At 41.3% G+C, this 22,909-nt stretch overlaps 1 protein-coding gene across 3 annotated transcripts in view; it reads right to left on the bottom strand.

Moving 5' to 3' along the window:
• Nucleotides 1–7,629: 7,629 nt before the first annotated feature.
• aqr (aquarius intron-binding spliceosomal factor) overlaps nucleotides 7,630–22,909 on the bottom strand; it is a 125,476-nt gene continuing 110,196 nt past the window's right edge. Inside the window, exons 29-36 of one of the 3 annotated variants that reach the window (XM_038786014.1) lie at nucleotides 16,703–16,774; nucleotides 16,078–16,265; nucleotides 15,063–15,234; nucleotides 14,666–14,836; nucleotides 13,866–13,951; nucleotides 10,764–10,938; nucleotides 10,565–10,678; nucleotides 7,630–8,100 (exon numbers count right to left, since the gene is read on the bottom strand). In XM_038786014.1, the coding sequence (XP_038641942.1) occupies nucleotides 7,849–8,100; nucleotides 10,565–10,678; nucleotides 10,764–10,938; nucleotides 13,866–13,951; nucleotides 14,666–14,836; nucleotides 15,063–15,234; nucleotides 16,078–16,265; nucleotides 16,703–16,774 (1,230 nt within the window). In that variant the 3' untranslated portion in view covers nucleotides 7,630–7,848. Of the gene's footprint in view, nucleotides 8,101–10,564; nucleotides 10,679–10,763; nucleotides 10,939–13,865; nucleotides 13,952–14,665; nucleotides 14,868–15,062; nucleotides 15,235–16,077; nucleotides 16,266–16,702; nucleotides 16,775–22,909 lie in introns of those variants that run through there. The other 2 variants (XM_038786022.1, XM_038786030.1) reach the window with 2 other exon arrangements.

Here is a 22,909-nt window from a genome sequence, read left to right as displayed (position 1 = left end):
CCCTGACGCTGTGAGGCAGCAGTGTTAACCCCTACAGCACCATGCGTTTTCTCCACAAATTAAGAACATAGGGACAGCAGACCAATTAGCCCCTCAGTACTGTTCCACCATTCAACTAGATCATTGGCTGAGTTCCATTGCTCTGCCAGTCAGCTGACAGTGCCCATTAACATTTCTTTCACATCCCTCAGGCCTTTTCAAATCAATAGCGGTGGCAAATTTGCTGGATCCCTGCAAACGGCACGATAGCAACATGGAGTGGAAGATTAATGGTGTCGGTGACCTGTCAGTGTTGTAAGTTATGATTCTCACATGACTCTCAACAAAGGTAGCCTTGCAACCATATAATCGTACTCTGGCAAGTCTGGAAATTAAGTTTTTAAAAATCTGGTCTGGCAGTTTTTTTTTTAAACCAATCTGGCCATTCAGAATTCTGTTGGTGTTGGGAGGTAATAATTTTCAGGATCCAAAGCTCTTTCTATACCCAGAAGAGATAATGTGATAGACTGGTCTATACACAGGCATATTCACTGTTTTTCATTATGGCAATAAAGTCTTTCCTCATAGAGGGAGTGCAACAAAGGTTCACCAGATTTGTTCCTAGGATGACAGGACTGGCTTATGAGGGGAAATTAGAAAAATTGGACCTATATTTTCTAAAGTTTCGAAGAATGAGGGATGAAATCATTGAAATCTACAAAATACTTACTGGAATAGACAGGGTAGATACAGGTAAAATATTTTCCCTGGTTGGAGAGTCTGGAACCAAGAGTAACAATATCAAAATAAAGGGGAAGCCACTTAGGACTGAGATGAGATATGTTACTCAGAGGGATGTGAATCTTTGGCATTCTCTGCTGCAGAGGCCAGTGTAAGCTCAGTCAATGAGTATGTTTAAAGTACAGATTGACATGTTTCTAAATGTCTGTGACAAACGGCTATGAGGATAGTGCGGGGGAAAAAGGCATTGAGGTGGAAGATCAGTCATAAGCGTATTGAATGGCAGAGCAGGCTCAATGGCCTACTCATGTTCCTCTGTTGGGAAAGCTCAAACAATGTATTTTGTCCTCTACCAATCAAACATCCATGAATTGTTCAGCTGGAAGGAACAAAAAGACTTGAATTTATAGAGCACCTCAGAACAAAGCACCAGACACTGAAGTATTTGTGAAGTACAGAAATTGTTGCAGTTCCCACACAAGGTAAAATGACCAAACATTCTATTTTTTTAGTCATGCTGATTGAGGGTGAAATATTGGCCAGGCATAAGGGAGAACACCCTGCTCTTGTTCAGAATAGTTCCACAGGGTCTCCCACCTTAGAGTGCAGACAGGACCTCAGTTCATACCTCACCAGGAGGAATCACCTCCCAACAGTACAGCACTCCCTCAGTAACAATTGTATGCTCGTCTCCAGAGTGGGACTACACCCCACAACCAACTGACCACAGCGGGCAACCAGGAAATAGATAGGTCATCGGGGACAAAACTTAGTCAAAGCCAGGGCAAACAACGTGATTCCACATCACCAACAATGCAGGACAGGAGGGGTACTACAACCGTACACACGGTTACCTGGTAAATGGTGAAGAGGACAGTTGGGGTCCTCAAATTACACGTCTAGTGCCTGGAACAACTCTGGGGAAAGTGGGTGGGGGAGGGGAGGGGATACCCTGTCGTATTTTGTAAGGTAAGTGGCAAAACCTTTAATGAATGAAAAAATGAAAAATGAAATGAAAATCGCTTATAGTCACAAGTAGGCTTCAATTAAGTTAATGTGAAAAGCCCCTAGTTGCCACATTCCGGCGCCTGTCCGGGGAGGCTGGTATGGGAATCGAACTGTGCTGCTGGCCTGCTTTAAAAGCCAGCGATTTAGCCGAGTGAGGTAAACCAGCCCCTTGGACTGCTAATGGCCTGCTACACACAACACAATTCTATCCTGCAGGAAGCAAAATCACCTTACTTGGCACATGAGATGCCTGTGGAACTGAAGGATTTTAAGGTTGTCCATGAGCCCCATGGATTGGACAGCACCCCCTATAATCACCCTTGTCGCCACCCCCCCTGCGCCACAAGGGCAGGGTGGCCAGAAATTGGCAGCTGGTGTCTCAGGTGTTGACAATGATAGACATCTCTGTACGTCCTTCTCCAGTTACACCAGCAAAATGGAAATGGAACAGAAATTCTGTCATTTCTCCATGGAATGTTTCCATCTGGGGTCATGAACAGGAGGGAGGACAGGCAGGATTAAAACATAAATAATGGAACTGATCGTCTGTGCAAAATCAATCGTCAAACAGCAGAAATGTAAATCCAAATGACAGCAAATAATCTATCAGCTTCTTATTAAGTAGTGTATTAGTTCATAAATAGTGCACTATGTTACAGGACTTAGTTATCAATGATAAGAAAATATTCTACAATGACCCTTCATATATAACTACCTATGAATTAAGCAGCTGTGGTGACTGCATTGAGGTAGTAAATTGAAAAGTGGTGGTTACTTTTAATATGTTCAAAATTTCTCCTGTAACTGCATTTTTAAGTACAAATTCATTGTTGCTCTACTTAAAAACAGAACAAACTTTCAAATTTAACTAGAGAATAATATCAAAAATGATAAACAGAACAAGACGATTGCAACAGCAACAACATCACAATAGGAATAGCCATAAAAAGGTCAAAACTATTTACAGCTGCAATCTGAAGTGTAACCAATAGCGAGTGAGGAAATGATTCTCCATTGACGAGGCACCTGTGCCTTGACTGCACATAAACCTTGAGCTCCGATGGTCATGGGGAACAGGTGACTCCTGTGATAGGGCAGCTATTGCTGGCAGTATCATTGGAAGGTGAGCCATTCTAGTTCCATCTGCCTGATACAAAGCCTGGGGGCTGAAGGTGGCCGCCCAGGTAATTGTTGCTTTCCTTCAGTAGCACATTTCTTGGAGCCCAGCACTGCACCTGTTAGCGCTGAAAGCAAGGTCCTGCATCACGTGCAGGCTAGTAACTAGTAACAGTGGCAGCTTCTTTGATGTGCACCTCTATCCTTGGTAATTTGCCGCCATCTGTAGACTAGGGTGTTTGGGTTAGTTACGATTAACATGGGACTGGGGAACATAGAACATAGAACGATACAGCGCAGTACAGGCCCTTCGGCCCTCGATGTTGCACCGACATGGAAAAAATCTAAAGGCCATCTAACCTACACTATGCCCTTATCATCCATATGCTTATCCAATAAATTTTTAAATGCCCTCAATGTTGGCGTGTTCACTACTGTTGCAGGTAGGGCATTCCACGGCCTCACCACTCTTTGCGTAAAAAACCCACCTCTGTCCTATATCTATTACCCCTCAATTTAAGGCTATGTCCCCTCGTGCTAGCCACCTCCATCCGCGGGAGAAGGCTCTCGCTGTCCACCCTATCTAACCCTCTGATCATTTTGTATGCCTCTATTAAGTCACCTCTTAACCTTCTTCTCTCTAACGAAAACAACCTCAAGTCCATCAGCCTTTCCTCATAAGATTTTCCCTCCATACCAGGCAACATCCTGGTAAATCTCCTCTGCACCCGTTCCAAAGCTTCCACGTCCTTCCTATAATGAGGCGACCAGAACTGTACGCAATACTCCAAATGCGGCCGTACTAGAGTTTTGTACAACTGGAACATGACCTCATGGCTCCGGAACTCAATCCCTCTACCAATAAAGGCCAACACACCATAGGCCTTCTTCACAACCCTATCAACCTGGGTGGCAACTTTCAGGGATCTATGTACATGGACACCGAGATCCCTCTGCTCATCCACACTACCAAGAATTTTACTATTAGCCAAATATTCCGCATTTCTGTTATTCTTTCCAAAGTGAATCACCTCACACTTCTCCACATTAAACTCCATTTGCCACCTCTCAGCCCAGCTCTGCAGCTTATCTATGTCCCTCTGTAACCTGCAACATCCTTCCGCACTGTCTACAACTCCACCGACTTTAGTGTCGTCTGAAAATTTACTCACCCATCCTTCTGCGCCCTCCTCTAGGTCATTTATAAAAATGACAAACGGCAACGGCCCCAGAACAGATCCTTGTGGTACGCCACTCGTAACTGAACTCCATTCTGAACATTTCACATCAACTACCACTCTCTGTCTTCTTTCAACTAGCCAATTTCTGATCCACATCTCTAAATCACCCTCAATCCCCAGCCTCCGTATTTTCTGCAATAGCCGACCGTGGGGAACCTTATCAAACGCTTTACTGAAATCCATATACACCACATCAACTGCTCTACCCTCGTCTACCTGTTCAATCACCTTCTCAAAGAACTCGATAAGGTTTGTGAGGCATGACTTACCCTTCACAAAACCATGCTGACTGTCCCTAATCATATTATTCCTATCTAGATGATTATAAATCGTATCTTTTATAATCCTCTCCAAGACTTTACCCACCACAGACGTTAGGCTCACCGGCCTATAGTTACCGGGGTTATCTCTACTCCCCTTCTTGAACAAAGGGACCACATTTGCTATCCTCCAGTCCTCTGGCACTATTCCTGTAGCCAATGATGACCTAAAAATCAAAGCCAAAGGCTCAGCAATCTCTTCCCTGGCTTCCCAGAGAATCCTAGGATAAATCCCATCCGGCCCCGGGGACTTATCTATTTTCACCTTGTCCAGAATTGCCAACACTTCCTCCCTACGCACCTCAATGCCATCTATTCTAATAGCCTGGGTCTCAGCATTCTCCTCCACAATATTATCTTTTTCTTGAGTGAATACTGACGAAAAGTATTCATTTAGTATCTCGCTTATCTCCTCAGCCTCCACACACAACTTCCCACCACTGTCCTTGACTGGCCCTACTCTTACCCTAGTCATTCTTTTATTCCTGACATACCTATAGAAAGCTTTTGGGTTTTCCTTGATCCTACCTGCCAAAGACTTCTCATGTCCCCTCCTTGCTCGTCTCAGCTCTCTCTTTAGATCCTTCCTCGCTTCCTTGTAACTATCAAGCGCCCCAACTGAAACTTCACACCTCATCTTCACATAGGCCTCCTTCTTCCTCTTAACAAGAGATTCCACTTCTTTGGTAAACCACGGTTCCCTCGCTCGACCCCTTCCTCCCTGCCTGACTGGTACGTACTTATCAAGAACATGCAATAGCTGTTCCTTGAACAAGCTCCACATATCCAGTGTGCCCAACCCTTGCAGCCTACTTCTCCAACCAACACATCCTAAGTCATGTCTAATGGCATCATAATTGCCCTTCTCCCAGCTATAACTCTTGCCCTGCGGGGTATACTTATCCCTTTCCATCACTAACGTAAAGGTCACCGAATTGTGGTCACTGTTTCCAAAGTGCTCACCTACCTCCAGATCTAACACCTGGCCTGGTTCATTACCCAAAACCAAATCCAATGTGGCCTCGCCTCTTGTTGGCCTGTCAACATATTGTGTCAGGAAACCCTCCTGCACACATTGTACAAAGAATGACCCATCTAATGTACTCGAACTATATCTTTTCCAGTCAATATTTGGAAAGTTAAAGTCTCCCATAACAACTACCCTGTTACTTTCGCTCTTTTCCAGAATCATCTTCGCCATCCTTTCCTCTACATCCCTAGAACTATTAGGTGGCCTATAGAAAACTCCCAACAGGGTGACCTCTCCTTTCCTGTTTCTAACCTCAGCCCATACTACCTCAGAAGAAGAGTCCCCATCTAGCATCCTTTCCGCCACCGTAATACTGTCCTTGACTTGCAGCGCCACACCTCCCCCTCTTTTGCCCCCTTCTCTGAGCTTACTAAAACACCTAAACCCCGGAACCTGCAACAACCATTCCTGTCCCTGCTCTATCCATGTCTCTGAAATGGCCACAACATCGAAGTCCCAGGTACCAACCCATGCTGCCAGTTCCCCTACCTTATTTCGTATACTCCTGGCATTGAAGTAGACACACTTCAAACCACCTACCTGAACATTGGCACCCTCCTGCGAAGTCAAATCTGTGCTCCTGACCTCTATACTCTCAATCTCCCGTACCCCAAAACTACAATCCAGGTTCCCATGCCCCTGCTGAATTAGTTTAAACCCCCCCAAAGAGCACTAACAAATCTCCCCCCCAGGATATTGGTGCCCCTCAGGTTCAGATGTAGACCATCCTGTCTATAGAGGTCCCACCTTCCCCAGAAAGAGCCCCAGTTATCCAGAAATCTGAATCCCTCCCGCCTGCACCATCCCTGTAGCCACGTGTTTAATTGCTCTCTCTCCCTATTCCTCATCTCAAACACCCACATTATGTAGAGGGAACATGATGGCAGACTGTGGGCAGAGAGAGTTTGGTGGAAGGTAGCTGAGGCTACCACCTAGTTAGGGCTGTACCATGGAGATGTATATAGCTGTGTTAACAATAAAGTTTATGTTCAACCACACAAGCCTCCAGACCTTAGTAAGATGTAACACAACCACACACCGTCCTTTACCTTTCTTGTCCAATTTCTTGTTGCACTGGCTCTAATGGATGTTTTTTGTAACCCCAAACTGTAAGTTAAATGCTAGTTTAAAGTTACCTGGCTTACTGCCAATCCCCAACTATATCTGCACTTTATTTTCATCAGTGCACACAAACTAAAACGTGGCTTCTAAATTCCTCGGCATTTCTGCACATTACGACTACACCACCTATATTATAAGATTCATCTGCTGTGTCCTTTTTTATTCATTCAAAGGGTGTGAGCATCACTAGCAAAGTCAGTATTTATTGCCCATCCTAATTGCTCTTAAGAAGGTGGTGGTGAGCCAGCCTTTTGAAATGATGCAGTCCAGGTGGTGTAAATAAATCCCCAAGTACTGTTAGGGAGGTAGTTCCAGGATTTTGTCCCAGTAACGGTGAAGGTACAGTGATATATTTCCCGGTCATGGGAATGGTATGTGACTTGGAAGGGAACTTGTAGGTGGCAAGTGTTTCCATTATTCTGCTGCTCTGTCCTTCGAGGTGGTAGATGTCACAAGTTTGGAAGGTGCTGTCGAAGGAGCTTGGTGCATTGCTGCAGTGCATCTCATAGGTGGTACACATTGCTGCCAATGTACATCAGTGGTGGAGGGAGTGAATGTTTAAGGTGGTGGATGGGATGCCAATCAAGCCGGCTACTTTGTCGTGGATGGCATTCAGCTTAAGTGTTCTTGAAGCTGCACTCATCATGACTAGTGGGGAGTATGCAACACAATCTTGACTCAAGCCTTCTAGGTGGTGGATGGGCCTTTCTTTGGTGGTGGTGGGGGTGTCAAGTGATAACGAATTCACAGCAAATAACATACGCCCCACACATGTGCTGGGTAATGACCATCTCCAACAGGAGAGAATCTAACCATCTCCTTTTGACATTCCGTGGCATTACCAACACGGAATCCCCACTATCAACATCTTGGAGGAGTTACTATCGACCAGTAACTGTACTGGAAACACTCTTCTCTGGCCAGGATAACTTTGAGTTCCTCTAACCTTCCACTGTTTTCATTCTCGACCAGCAGCAACCCACACCATGATTGTGTGGGGCACATGCTCCTTAAACTGACCAATCAAGTCAGCCAGGAAACACGATAAATGACTATAGACAGACGCTGAGAGTGAGAAACATTTTTACAAAAATTTATTAAAAAGCATCAAAATACAAAATAGATTGTTCGACCCTCTTAATTACAACCCACATCACGACACTTTTGAATACTGGTTGATGTTCTACATAAATAATCTGGTCAGTTGTACAATGAGATGTCCAACTTTTGTACTTATTCACAGAAAATATTTCTTTCACATTACAGATGTAATTTTTGAAACAAAGTACCATTAGCTTTCTTTGTCTTCTTCAGGTCCACTGCCCTCACTATCACTGTCTCTGCCAGGATGTTCAGGCATCTGTTTACATTCTTCCTTGGTTGTCTCTTCATCCTTATTCTGAGAAATCACCTCTTCAGTTTCTTGCACATCAGTTTCTTGCACATCAGTTTCTTGCACATCAGTTTCTTGCACATTCTCAATACCTGGCACTGGTGTTGGCTCTTGAATTAACTGAGGGACTGGTGGTGGAAGTAACTGCTGCTGAAAAAAAAATTAAAGCATACTTAATGAATGTAGCAATATGACAACTGGTATTGGTACACTGATGCAATGGATGTGTTGAAATCAAAGAAACCTAAAGCAACTGTGGAAACATAACGAGATGCAACAACTGTTGTGAAAACCAGCAATTCTCTCCGCTTGCAAATGTACAAATCCAAATTTAGCAATTTTATCATTAGCCCAACTTTCATCCTACTCCAGCACTCATTATGCGGCCCTCACTTATCAAATCTGTCCTGCACATCTTAACTGCTCCAGAGATGTGGTGAGAAAGGAGGAAACAAGTGCAAATTTCGCCACTCAGATCAATCACAAATCAGCAAATACTGAGTTTCTACATTTATCTACAAATTTAAGTTTGCATTTTCTAGTACAATCATTCTACATCATTTTCATTCCTACATTCCAGTACAGATGAGGCAAGCTTGATCATCTGCAATTTTGTCAAAATATCATCACTTAAAGAACTCAAATATATCTAAATTTTATTGATAAATCTTTTTAAAATGTATTTGTTCACGGGGTGTTGGCATCGCTGGCTAGGCTCGGGTTTATTGCCCATCCCTAGTTGCCCGTTGGAAGGTGGTGAGCTGCTTCTTGAACCATTGCTGTCCCTGTGATGTAGGTACACCTGCAGTGCTGTTGGGGAGGGACTTCCAGGATTTTGATTCAGCAACAGTGAAGGAACAGCGATATATTTCCAAGTCAGGATAGTATGCAGACTGGAGGGGAACTTGCAAGTGGTGGTGTTCCCATGTATCTACTGCCCTTGTGCTTTTAGGTGGCCGAGGTCGCGAGTTTGTAAGGTGCTGTTGAAGGAGCCTGGTGAGTTGTTGCAGCGCATCTTGTAGATGGTACAAACGGCTGCCATTGTGCGTCAGTGGTGGTCCTGGATGGTGTTGTGCTTCTCGACTGTTATTGAAGCTGTACTCACCCAGGCAAGTGGAGAGTATTCAATCACACCCTTGATTTGTGGCAAGCAGATGGTAGACAGGCATTAGGGATTCAGGAGGAGAGATGCTCACCACAGAATTCCCAGCCTCTGAACTGCTCTTGTATATTTATTAATTTTTTTCCAATTAAGGTGCAATTTAGCAAGGCCAACCACCTACCCTGCACATCTTTGGGTTGTGGGGGTGAGACACGCACAGACACGGGCAGAATGTGCGAACTCCACATGGACAGTCACCCAGGGCCGGGATCGAACCCGGTTCCTCGGCGCCGTGACAGCAGCACTGCGACACCCCCCTCTTGAATATTTATATGGCTAGTCCAGTTTAGTTTCTGGTCAATAGAACCCCCCCTCCCCTCCCCTCCCCCCCCAGCCCCAAGGATGTTCATGCTATCAAGGTATCAGAATTTTTTCCATTTCATTAAATGGAGAAATTAACATCAGTGCAGAAAGGACATAATTACAATTTTCTAAGTTTGAATACTTCTCAACATCATAAGGCACGCATTGTAGTAAAAACTGCTGCATAAACAAACTATTGAGGTTAGTTTTCTAATAATAACAATCTTTATTGTCACAAGTAGGCTTACATTAACACTGCAACAAGTTACTGTGAAAAGCCCCTAGTCGCCACATTCTGGCGTCTGTTCGGGTACACTGAGGGAGAATTCAGAATGTCCAAATTCACCTAACAGCAGGTCTTTCGGGACTTTTGGGAGGAAACCGGAGCACCCGGAGGAAACCCACGCAGACACAGGGAGAACGTGCAGACTCCACACAGACAGTGACCCAAGTCCGGAACTGAACCTGGGCCCTGGCGCTGTGAAGCAACAGTGCTAACCACTGAGATACCATGCAGCCCATACTAGGATTTTTCATTTTGTCTCACATCTGTATTAACAATGTGATGTCCCAAAAGCAATTCACGAGTCAGATGACTTGACTTAATTTTTTTTAAAGAGACTTTAACAGTAAAACACCCCAAGCTGCTTCACAGGAGTGTTAACAAACAAAATTTGACAGTTAATTAGAAAAACTTGGCCGCTATCCAACAAGATGCACTTGAGGCAGTTATTGTTATACATATATAGATCAAGTTAATTGTTTTATGGACACTGTAGGCTTGAGAATTGCTACATACTGCTGCTTGCATATTAGTAACACTTACTATATGTCAAGAATGTGATGGAGAAACATCCATTTCAAATATAACTGAGCATTCAAAAAAGTCACTATACTTAGAACTTCAACTTATTAAAATGTCCACTAGGATTTTAAAGATTTATATTTTTATATGTAAATAAAGAAAGGCCAATGCACAAAAAAATTCATATAGTTCAGGCAAATTAGTTTTGTTTTCATTGTGTAAGTAATTCGTTATGACCACTGTAGCAGAGGCTCACCATCCAGTCAAGAGTCTACTGTCATTTTAAACACGGACTTTGACTGCAAGAACATAGAACTGAGGAGGAAATAAAAACAGTTCTTTACCTTTCTGTATTGGTGCATATTCTGAATCATCTGCATGTACATATTGTAAACAAAGTTTGCCAACTCAGGCATGTTTTTGATAACACGCGTTAAATGGGTTGGAATATTGCCATTCTAGAAGAAACAAAGAAATATTATCAAAATCACCGCTAAAAGCCCAGTCAGGAAGGATAATCCTTTGTCATTAAATATAAGTTACCCGTCTGTCTGTTGGGTGATACTCTGACGGTACAATGTGTAGGTGGAGTGGCCGAGCAGTTAGCTGATTAAAGGCTGGAGTGAGCTCAAAACAGTTCTGGAACAATGATACTCTTGCAAATATATATAGCCCAAGCCTGGCTCTTGACATGGCAACAATTAATCGCCGAACATCTCTGGATAAAAAGGAAGATGATGGTTAATATCCTGGCTATTGCAACAAGGCTCACTGTTGTAGAAACAAAACTATCCAACCCAAAAACTAAACAAAACACTTATTTTATAAATGTCATTTCGGAAAAGGTGATCGGAGTCCAACACTGCCAATAAACCTAAAGATATAAGCTGACAGCTAATGATTGCAAAGCCACATTCAATTAGGTCAGCCACAAGGGCAACACGGTGGCACAGTGGGTAGCACTGCAGCCTCACAGCGCCGAGGTCCCAGGTTCGATCCCGGCTCTGGGTCACTGTTCGTGTGGGGTTTGTACATTTTCCCAGTGTTTGCGTGGGTTTCGCCCCCACAACCCAAAGATGTGCAAGGTAGGTGGATTGGCCACGCTAAAATGCCCCTTAATTGGAAAAATAAATTGGGTACTCTAAATTTTTTTTAAAAATTAGGTCAGCCACAGTACACTGCCATGTCATGTTTGCAAATTAAAATTTAAAATTATACGATATGGGTTTTCATTGCAAGCGGAAATTCTGTTTTAATTTATTACATTCCTGAATTTCTCTTGCACTTGTATATCTCTCTGTAATCTCACTATTTTCAACCTCCCTGATCTCGAAGTTCATTGACTTCTCTGGTGCCAGATTATTTACTTGTTTTCATCTCCATCATCAACAGTCAATATTTTGGTTGGTAGATTTTCACCGTCTGAAACTCCCCCTTTCATATTTCTACTTTGCCACATCCCTCTAATCATATTGCCGATTCCAAAAAATTGGATGTAAAAAAAAAAATAGATTGCATGGGCTGCTAGATATTTCTAGTATAGCAGTCAACATCAAGATTACCATGAAAAACAGCTGATCTTAGCCACGTCTGACTCATAACTTCAGCCACATTGCCCATAAGAACACTGATACTGTACATCCCAAAACTATATGAATCCTGAGGGTAAAACAACCCAGATTAACTACCGTATATACTTGCATATCATGCGACTTTTGAAGACCTAAATTGTAACCTAAATTTGGGGGGTCGCATGATACGCGAGATACAAAATTCGCGGGTGTTTTACTTGCTGTTTTTTCTGATGGGAAGATGTTCAGCCACTTGACGTTTCCATTCATAAAAACATGAATGGAAACGTCAAGTGGCTGAACATCTTCCCATCAGAATGCTGTGGTCAAAATCTGAAGAGTAGTATTCCTGATCATATGGGTAGTTTATTCAATACATGGCCGTCTTTTTCCGATACAGAATTCGCGGGTGTTTTACTAGCCGTTTTTATGAATGGATATGTCAAGTGGCAGAACGACGCTAGTAAAGTCAGCTGGAAAGCTGTTCGATTCGCGAACAGCTTTCACAACAGAATCCACTCTGCAAAATCCACAGACAATTATACCATTTGGAAGTTTTAGTTTGGGCATTAATTTCCAAAAAAGTGACTCGCATGATACATGAGATATAGCGTAAAATCATGTTTTGGGGACGAAAATTTAGGGGTTGCATGATACGCGAGTATATACGGTAATATAAAAGAAAATACATGTAACTTAGTCATCATCATTTCTATATTGCTCCTCACTTGCAAAGATGTCTCACAGTACTTGATATGAAATTAGTCAAATTGACAAACTGAGGGAGAAGGGAAAAAGATTATGAGGCACTAAAATGTAGTTAAAGATGAGTGATTGGAAAATTTCTGAAAAGTGTTGTGGCTAAGTGGAGATATTGGAGGAGGGAGTTAAAGAGCGTCAGAGATTAGTGATTCAAATACTGACAATAGAGCTGGAAGCAAACAGCAGCCTGGCACCTGAGGGCTTGATGAACAAGATTATGGAGCTAGACAACAGTAAGGTTATGGAGAATGTACAGACAAATCAGTTCCCTGCTGGCACTGGAAGACATGGGAATTTGGCAAAACTGGGACTTGGTACGGTTGAAAACATGGATCACTGCATTCTGGATGAGTTGCAGTTTGCAGTTGTAGTGGACAGGAGTGAGAAGAGTGGCAAGGAGAACATTGAAGATCCTCAAGGGTGTGGATTAGAGATTCATTGGCAGGGTGGATAGAGTCAGGCAATGGTTGAGAGGTGAACTAAAATAGTTTTGTAATTCACATTAAAACATTTGTACAAATTAAAAATGCCAAAAATAGAGGACAGGTCAGCAGCTGAAAGAGAAAGATCGGTTAACATTGCAGTCATTTTTTGATTAAATTCCAGATTTTTAGATGCAAACTTTTTTCCTATTCTCAAAATAAAAATAAATAAATAAATAAGTACCCAATTAATGGGAAATTTAGCGTGGCCAATCCACCTACCCTGCACATCTTTGGGTTGTGGGGGCGAGACCTACGCAGACACGGGAAGAACGTGCAAACTCCACACAGACAGTGACCCAGAACCGGGATCGAACCTGGGACCTCGGTGCCGTGAGGCAGCAGTGCTAACCACTGCATCACCATGCTGCCCTTTCTATTCTCTAAAATGATTAAGAAAACTGAACTCCTCAACAAGTTACAAAATATCAGGTCATTTCTGTTGCAGTTTCATCAGTTTATTTAAAATGTTTTTTCAAATTAGTGACAAGAATATTGAATATCTTTTGATACAACCATGAACCACAGGACGGGTTCTCTGCTGATTTAAATGAAACCGTGAGCTGTCTTCAATGAGGCAATTTTTGGAAACTGACATAAAAGGAATCGGCCAGACCTTGGACCACTGCTAAAGACAATTTAGAATGTAGATGATGTAGACTATATGACAAAGACTAAATAGGATATGGATGATAAAGGAATGGAGAACTTAAAAGTAAATCCACTGAAGACTTTCAAGATTCAAAAGTGTGGCCATTTGAAAGATTTAAAACACATGGATTAGTTTGTTGTGGTTCATTAATGATCAAAAACCATGACACACACCATACCTGAGATGTCCAACAGCTTTAGTTCGTACTAAAGAGAGAATAATATAATCATTCTGTTGCCCCTGGAATCTGTCTACTGTGGTCACCTAGAAAATACAAGTTCCCATTTATGAACTGAAAACTTGGGGGAAGGTAGCAAAAGTGAAGAATAAAAGAACAATTTCCTGACCATTTAAAAGGCCCTTTAATATATACAAGGTTTGACATGAGGTATGTGAAATCAATTCTATGAAAGCGTAACTATCTGCACAGACAATGACATATTCTTTGGAGCTCTGGATTATACCATGACTATGGAGGAACAAAATCAACATTTAAAGGACCGATTGGACTTGGTTCATTCCATGTTTTCATGCTGCTTACAATTACTGTGGAGTCTTCGACAACAAAATAATTTGGCCCCGAATTTGCTGAGACTAATTTGCGGAATACAGATGACCTTCATCAGCTGCTTTTAAAAAAAAGTCACTCTTCTTTTGCACAACTCTCGCCTGGGTTCTTCCAGTGTTAATCTTAGCCAGGCACCAAAAGATGGGCTTGACAATGCCCAGCCCCACTCCCAATATTTCTTCCCCCACCTCTAAAAAAAAAAGCCTCACCTCCACTCAGTTCTTCACTATAATGTGGAATTGGGAAATTAGTAGCAAAGAGAAACTGATCTATGTGAACTCTTTCTGCACTGCATCATATGGTATCCATCCAGATAATTCTTTATACATTACTTGCAAAATGTCATTTTAGTTCACTAGACTGCTGTACATCAAGTCAACTGTGGAGCAAGATTTGAAGATAAAGCTTACCTTGTTTGGTCGTCCTATAAGAGGATTACTACCACAACGCTGATTAATAACATCACGAATCAAATGCTTCTGGCCATTGTATGTTGTCAAGATGCTGATTCTTTCTGCAGGGTACCCCAGCAAGCGCATGTACATAAAAAGGGCCACTGCATATTCAGCCTCAGCAAGATTCTGTCAAATGGTTGAGCAACAGTTCCATTTTCAGAAAAGCAGACAATGCAAAGTAAAAACAGTAAAGGCTCAAACATTCTTCAAATTCTTGAATATTACTTAAAATAATGACAAAATGGTTTAAGTAAAAAAAATCATCAGGATGCAAAATATTTCAACAATCAGTCTTCATTATTTGTCCTTACAGACATTTGAAATTATAATGATATTAAAGACAACTATTTACCTGGTAAAAATAGGGATTGGGCTCAGATTCACCAATTCCATTGAAACCCTCCACATTGATTAACTGGAAGTCGTACACAAAGCCAGCATTGGCAGTACAAAACTCAGGTAAGATCTGTACATGGGGTAGGTTGCCTAGTTTCTTGTAACGCCAGTTATAGAGGTTGCACAAACTTAATGGAAGGTAAAATGGATCAAAGGTTAGAAACATGATGGACATCATGTTAAATAAGGAACATGTTAAATGAACAAATTTCTTTTGGCTTCCTGTTTTTTCAAAAAACCTTAAATAGCCGTGGCATAATGATAGGATTTTGCTTTCCAAATCAAAAATCAAATCAAAAGTCATAGGTTCAAACCCACTAGAGAGACTTGAGTATAGTATCTAGTCTGACAATTCAGTGCATCACTGAAGGAGTACTGCCGTGCCAGAGCTGCTGTCTTTTAAATGGACCATTGGTTGGGATTATTCATGAAGGCTCCACCTTCTCAACCTCACCCCTCGCCTCAGGTTAAGGCACCACCAGTCAGCACTCTCTCTCAAGGATGAAAGCAGCCTATCTGGGAAACACCATGGAAAAGAAAGAAAGAGAGAGAGAGCGAGAGTGCGTTATTGAAATTCGCTTACTTGGCGGAAACAATGGGATAGTGGTAATATCACTGGATCAGTAATCCAGTGGCCTAGGCCAGGACTCTGGGGACATGGGTTCAAATCCCACCACAGCAGTTGGTGAATTAAAATTTAGAATTCAAAAGCTAGTCTCAATTATGGTGACCATCGATTGTTCTAAAAACCCATCTGGTTGACTAATGTCCCTTAGCAAGGAAATCTGCCATCTTCACCCACTCTGGCCTACTTGTCACTCCAGGCTAACAGCAATGTGGTTGTCTCTTAACTGCCCTCTGAAATGGCCTAACAAGCGATATCCACATCCCATTAAATAATAAAAAAAGCTCTCAATATATATAAATGCAAGTCTTTAAGTTCTTTTTTCTTTAAAGTTCCCCTTCTTTACCTTGCCCTCGCTCTGCCCTGGGCATCCAGATCCACTGTTGGAACGCCCAAACGAACAAATCGTGTAAACAGAGACTGTTCCATGTTGGAATATTTTTGGAAGGCCATGTTCTTAATGACAGGTGGAAGCTGGTGGTGGTCACCAATCATTATCCATCGCTTCAGTCTACTGAAACCATCTTCAGGGTTCTGTGGAGAATGGACAAGGCATAAACAACTTCCTGGTTTCAAAAGGTGCTGCCAGAGATTGGATGCAATTTCTATAATTTCAATTACTACTTTTCAAATCTGGAAGTTTTCTCCTTATTCCGTCAGTTAATTTAATTAAATCAGTGGGAAACTGAACTCATGTCTCGCTTGAAATAAGTTCATTTTCATTTGCTAAGTTTAATTAAATTCCCGATGAATGTCAACCATGAATTTGCAGTCAAGTTTACATGTTAATACCATATCAGTAAATCCAATTCAACAGGCAATTTCAGCATGAGGTACATCATTTATTTTGTTCTAACTTGGGGATAAAAGTGACCTAAAGAATGATAAACCATATTAATTATCATTGTTATACTAATCCCAGAAATCAAAGCTCTAATGGGATAACAGCCTACTTCTAAAAGAAATCTTACTTGCAGTAGGAGCGGAATAAAGGTTTCAATCTCCAGAATCTGTGCAGCTTCCTCCATCAGGATGTTGTCGTACTGTCAAAAAATTTGGAAAAGATTATTTTACATATTCTCAAGTCAAAGGACAATCCTGGCGCCCACTACCCCATATCAAATAAACAATTAACGCCAGTGTGAGCACGTTACAGTATATCAAGTGTTAAAGAGAGGGCAATCCAGGGACTGGAAGACTCTGCAAATCAGGAGCCAGTAGGATTTTAAAAACATGCCCAGATAATATGGAACAAACAGAGATGGGGTAAAACCTTCCTCCACTCTGCCCCAATAGACTGCTTTATATTTGTGTGATTTCAATGTTCCAGAATTATTTTGTTTAAATGTACAGTACTAGTTTCTTAAATCTGATCTGAAGTGCTGTTTCTGACAAAATCTTATTTCACAACTAAGAAAATTCATGCTTCCAGGAAAGCACACTTCTCAGAGAAAGAACCCTTACTTGAAAGCACATCAACTACATTCTTCCCCTTTATGTGGATAAGGGCACCTGAACTGGATCGGAAGTGGTTTCCTTTTCTATTTGCTCATGATACCAAACAGCACGGACGAAAATAGACGATTATAGCAGGACACAGACAGGCTTAGAGAGTGGGCAAATAAGTGGCAAATACAGAGGAATGCTATGTGCTCCATTATTGAAAAAATATCCACAAAAGGATGTACATCCTAATGGTCAGACTAAGTAAAAAAACAGCAAGTCTAGACATAAGCATACACAGAACTTTAAAGGTGGCAATTCAGCCAGAAAATGTCATTGTGAAGAATCGGGATTTTGGATGTTATAACTAAAGATAATGTATAAAACAGTGAACATGTAATGTTAGATTTGTAAACATTAGTTAGACCAACTGAGATTAGAAGGGGCAGCACAGTGGCGCAGTGGTTAGCACTGCTGCCTTTCAGCACCGAGGACCTGGGTTTGCTCCCAGCCCCAGGTAACTATCCGTGTGGAGTTTGCACATTCTCCCCGTGCCTGCGTGGGTCTCACTCCCACAACCCAAAGATGTGCAGGATAGGTGGATTGGCTGTGCTAAATTGCCCTGTAACTGGAATTTTTTTTAAAACTGGAAACTGGATGCCACAGGAGAAAGGATATTACAGCTATTATAAAAGTACTGTATAGATTCATTACAATATCAGGAAAGAGAGGTTAGGAGCTTTAAAGTAAGCCTCAAAAGATTGGCCTTATTTCAGTGCAATAGGGAAGGTTAAGGCAGAGATAAATCGAGGATTTTAATATAAATGAGACAAACACTATGCATCATTGAAATAGGACAACGTAAAAACAGTATTAAACTATATTGGTGAAATTACGGGAAATTAGATTTGATGGCTCCAGTTACAACTATAGCATTGGTCACATGGATCAAATGGTTTAATTCTCTGTAGCAATTTTCATAATTCTTTGAAACTGCCTAACCAAATTTTATGTACCCTTGTTACCAATGCAGAAAGACACAGTCATCTTGTTGATCTAGAATCAAATCACCTCTCAGGTGAAAGTGTGAATGCACTGTGCGACTCAGCCTCTGACATGAATAATTTCTTGGAAGCATGAAATATTACATTGATTTTGTTAGTAAACAAGAAAGAGAGTTTAGTTTGTCAGAACGGCCAACAAAATCAGTTTTTGGTGTTAGCAATATTCTTTATTCTTGGTACATAAAAAAAACAAACATAAATACAAGTTTGTGTCATTTTACAATATTTTCTACGATTCTATGTTTCAATACTTAGTCTAGCACTAAGTATGGTGTAATGAATATTCACAACAGCTACAGTTTCTAGAGTACACACAGTGTGTTGGAACAATAATGATTTTTACAGTACTGAATCTGATGCTATAAATTCACAATCCTAGACTTTAGATCATACAATAACAGGAGTTACATAGTTATTAAACTACTCAGGTCATTGTTAGTCAGATATTGTGGCATGAACAGTTTGGAATGTTGCTGGTTTTGCAAAGGCTGAAATTTCACGGGTGATTTTGTAATGATACGTATATAGGCAAGCTAGTGAAGAGTTAATTATTACATCTCTGTGTAAATCAAACACTAGAGGGCACCACTATTTCTCTGCATATAAATCAGACCTCAGGGAATGCTGGGAATTAGCAAAGGAGAAAGCCTGAGAATAGCACGAGGAGTAGATTTGATTAGAGAGAGTTAACACAAGGATATTGTTAGTGACTACTAGATTATTGATTACTGTTGTCAAGGAGTAGACAGCTTTAAATTTTAACGTACCAGAGTGACTGCTGAAGCTAGTTAGACAGTTTAGTAAGGACTTAGTCAAAAACTAACACGCAACTCGAATTTTGAAGAACAGATCTGTTACTGCGAGACATCGAAGAATCCAGGACTGATGGAGAAAGCTCATGCTCCACAACGACTCCAGATCAACAGCAAACTCAATGTTAACTGGCAAGTGTTTAAACAAGAGTTTCAACTTGAATCTCTCATCCTCCAATCTAGAAACTGCCAGAGATGAGTGAAAAATGGCTCTATTTTTAGTAATGGCTGGGCAACAGGCCATAGAAATACATAACACATTCTATTTTGGGAATGATACTGAAAAAAAAACTTTGAACTGGTAGTTAAACAATTTGATTATTATTTTGAAAATAATGAAAATCTCCGCAAAAGACTGCAAGAGAAACAAAAAGTGTCTCCTCTAGATTCGATTAAAATGTGTGCAATGTGCAATGCGAGGAAACAATCTAAAAATAGATGTGCCAAACTGGTTAATCGTCAAAGTGAAGCTATGGCGCAGTTGAAAATGAATCACGCTTAAAAAGATGAATGTGCCCAAGTGCACACAAAAAAACCGTACGCTTCGGATTCTGACCATTAAAAAGATGCAAACTGGAAAAATACCGTTACGCGCATGCGCGAGAAGCTGCACATGCATAGTTGAAAAGAGAATGCACTCTGGATGATCGATTTGCGCATGCGCAATCGCAGATAATGCATGACGTCACGAACATCATGACATCAGAACATTTGACATGCCCACTTAAAGGGAAACTGCCCGAAAATTTAAAAAAAAGTTTTAAAGGCACAAAACTTGCAGAACATTGCCTAAATTTAAACAAAAAAGCTGAGAAAACTTTTGCAGCACCATGGAACAAAATGCTTGCAGCATGAAGAAAATTACAACAAATCTAAAACTGAAGAAAATGAATTCTACATTGAAGAATACTACTCAAACATCGCTGAAATATTCGGATTTGATGATCATGCTATTAGCATGAAAAGCTCAATACCACTCTACTCATGAATCTCATGAATCCAATGCCTGATGGAATAAACATAGAACATACAGTGCAGAAGGAGGCCATTCGGCCCATCAAGTCTGCACCAACCCACTTAAGCCCTCACTTCCACCCTATCCCGGTAACCCAATAACACTCCCTAACCTTTTTGATCACTAAGGGCAATTTTTCTTGGCCAATCCACCTAACCTACACGTCTTTGAACTGTGGGAGGAAACTGGAGTGCTCGGAGGAAACCCACGCACACGGGGAGAACGTGCAGACTCCGCACAGACAGTGACCCAGCGGGGAATTGAACCTGGGACCCTGGTGCTGTGAAGCCACAGTACTATCCACTTGTGCTACCGTGCTGCCCTATGGAAGATGGTTGCTATGTCTGACAGTAACCTGTCAAATGAACAAGAAGAAAAAGAGTCCACACAGAAAGCACTGAACAAATCCAGAGAGCACTGAACGACTGCACAGAGAGCATTGAACGACTGCACAGAGAGAGCACTGAACGACTCCACACAGAGAGCACTGAACGACTCCACACAGAGAGCGATGAAAGACTCCACAGAGAGAGCGATGAAAGACTCCACGGAGAGTGTGATGAAAGACTCCACGGAGAAAGCGATGAAAGACTCCACAGAGAGCGCAATGACAGACTCCAGAATGGAAGCAATGAAAGGCTCCAAAGAGAGAATAATGCATGAAGACTATGAAGGTCTCTCTAGCTTATTTGATCAACAAGAAGACTATGAAGGTCTATCCAGTTTATTTGATCAACTAAAGGACGACTATGAATGTCTACCCACTGTCTTTGCGAATAGTGACAACGTGATCACAATTAGCATACAAGATGTGCAAGACAACAGCGAGACTGACAGATCTCAACTGAACTGTACAAAAGAACATGACAATCAAAGTAAAACAATAAATGAATCAATTGAGACAACATCTATTCTAAACAACCTACAAGAAAATTACATCTTGGAGAAGTTCACTCCATAACAGGAGCACCAAGAAATCAAACATACATCAGATCAACCAGAAATGACAGATGTCACTAAGATCAACGATACATCAAATCATTCACATGAACCTCAAATCATAGCGCTCAATGCAACATCAGATAATACAAAGGACACTGATACTAAAAAATTTGAAAATGACTCAAACAATTGTCAGACGGAACAGTTATTGAGCACAAAAACAGAAACTACGAAACAACGAACTGTACACAATGGTACAACTGTGAAACTGAAGGACAACTGAACAGTACAAACAGTCCAAAACAATGGCAGGAAGAACAGGACATTGTTCAGACAAAATGTCATGCCAACAAATTAAAAGCAAACCAGTTATTAAAGCAAATGACATACAAATTCAATACCATAAGCACAGAAAAAAGACCAGGTCAGACAACAAAAGTGGTTCAATCAGTCGAACACCTGATGATGACTTGTTGGTACTTCAACACACCACGAGGGAAGACTAAGGACAGTCTCAATTTGTGAATTGTACTTGTTGAACTTTTTCGTTATTGATTTTCACTACATGTTAAAAGTTATATTTTCATGTGAGAGTACCTTTAAGAAATGTACCTTTAAGAAATGGGTGTTTATCAGTGATGTCAGAGCGTGGGTGGAGCTGGGCTGTCTGCTAGCTTTTTACTTTCGTTTTAGTCTGTTTGCTGCAGGGTGTGTTTTAGTTTCATTTTTAGAGCTGGATAGCTGCAGTCACAGCCAAAGGTGTACGAGTCTCTCTCTTTGTACTTTATAGACTGTAAATCGATCCTTTGGTGATTTAAAACTCATAACTGCTCTCAGTACTGACTTTAACCTGATGTGCTTCTGTTTTAAATTTTTTTTTTTAAGTCTTATGGATGTTAAAAGGACAGCTTAAGGATTACTTAGTGTTGTATTATTTGGGGGTTTTGAATTGATGGCTGCTAAGATGTTCACTGTATGTTTTTAAAAGGTTAACTTGAGTTCATAGAATAAACATTGTTTTGCTTTAAAAAATACTTTTCCATTTCTGCTGTACCACACCTGTAGAGGGGGCCATGTGCTCCCCATACCACAATCTATTAAAAGTTGTGGGTCAGATGAACTCCATGATACACTTTGGGGTTCTCTATACCCTGGCCCACAACAATATACACATCATGTATTTTTTCCTTTGTAAATAGAAAAGAAACGTTACAAAAAAGGGATATTTACATAGAATTTACAGTGGAGGTGGGGCCCACCGAGTCTGCACTGGCTCTTGGAAAGAGCGCCCTAGCTCCACCTTATCCCTGTAACCCCACCTAACCTTTTTGGACACTAAGGGCAATTTATCATGGTCAATCCACCTAACCTGCACAGCTTTGGACTGTGGGAGGAAACCAGAGCACCCAGAGGAATCCCACGCAGACACAAGAAGAACGGGCAGACTCCATACAGACAGTGACCCAAGCCGGGAATCGAACCTGGGACCCTGGCGCAGTGAAGCAACTGCGCTAACCATACAGTTATGATATGTATATAGGCAAGCTAGTGATGGGTTAATTATTACATCTCTGTGAAATTCAAACACTAGAGGGCACCACCATTTCTCCATATAAAATCAGACCTCAGGGAATGCTGGGAGTTAGCAAAGGAGAAAGCCTGAGAACAGCACGAGGAGTAGATTAGATTAGAGAGAGTTAACACAAGGATATTGTTAGTGACTACTAGATTATCGATTACTGCTGGACAGATTCAATATTACTTTATTATTAACCATAGCTCTGTACCATTTGTGAACTTCATTTAATTTATTGTTATCCAATAAATTAGTTTTGTTTCAATCTAATGATTGGTGGTTTCTTTGTCATCAACTTAACGGACCATTCTGGATCCAAAGGCAAA

This window comes from Scyliorhinus canicula, chromosome 2, assembly GCF_902713615.1.
Source record: "Scyliorhinus canicula chromosome 2, sScyCan1.1, whole genome shotgun sequence".
Taxonomy (NCBI): domain Eukaryota; kingdom Metazoa; phylum Chordata; class Chondrichthyes; order Carcharhiniformes; family Scyliorhinidae; genus Scyliorhinus; species Scyliorhinus canicula.
The sequence above is the reverse complement of the archived record's forward strand: the minus strand, read 5'-3'. Positions and strand labels throughout refer to the sequence as shown.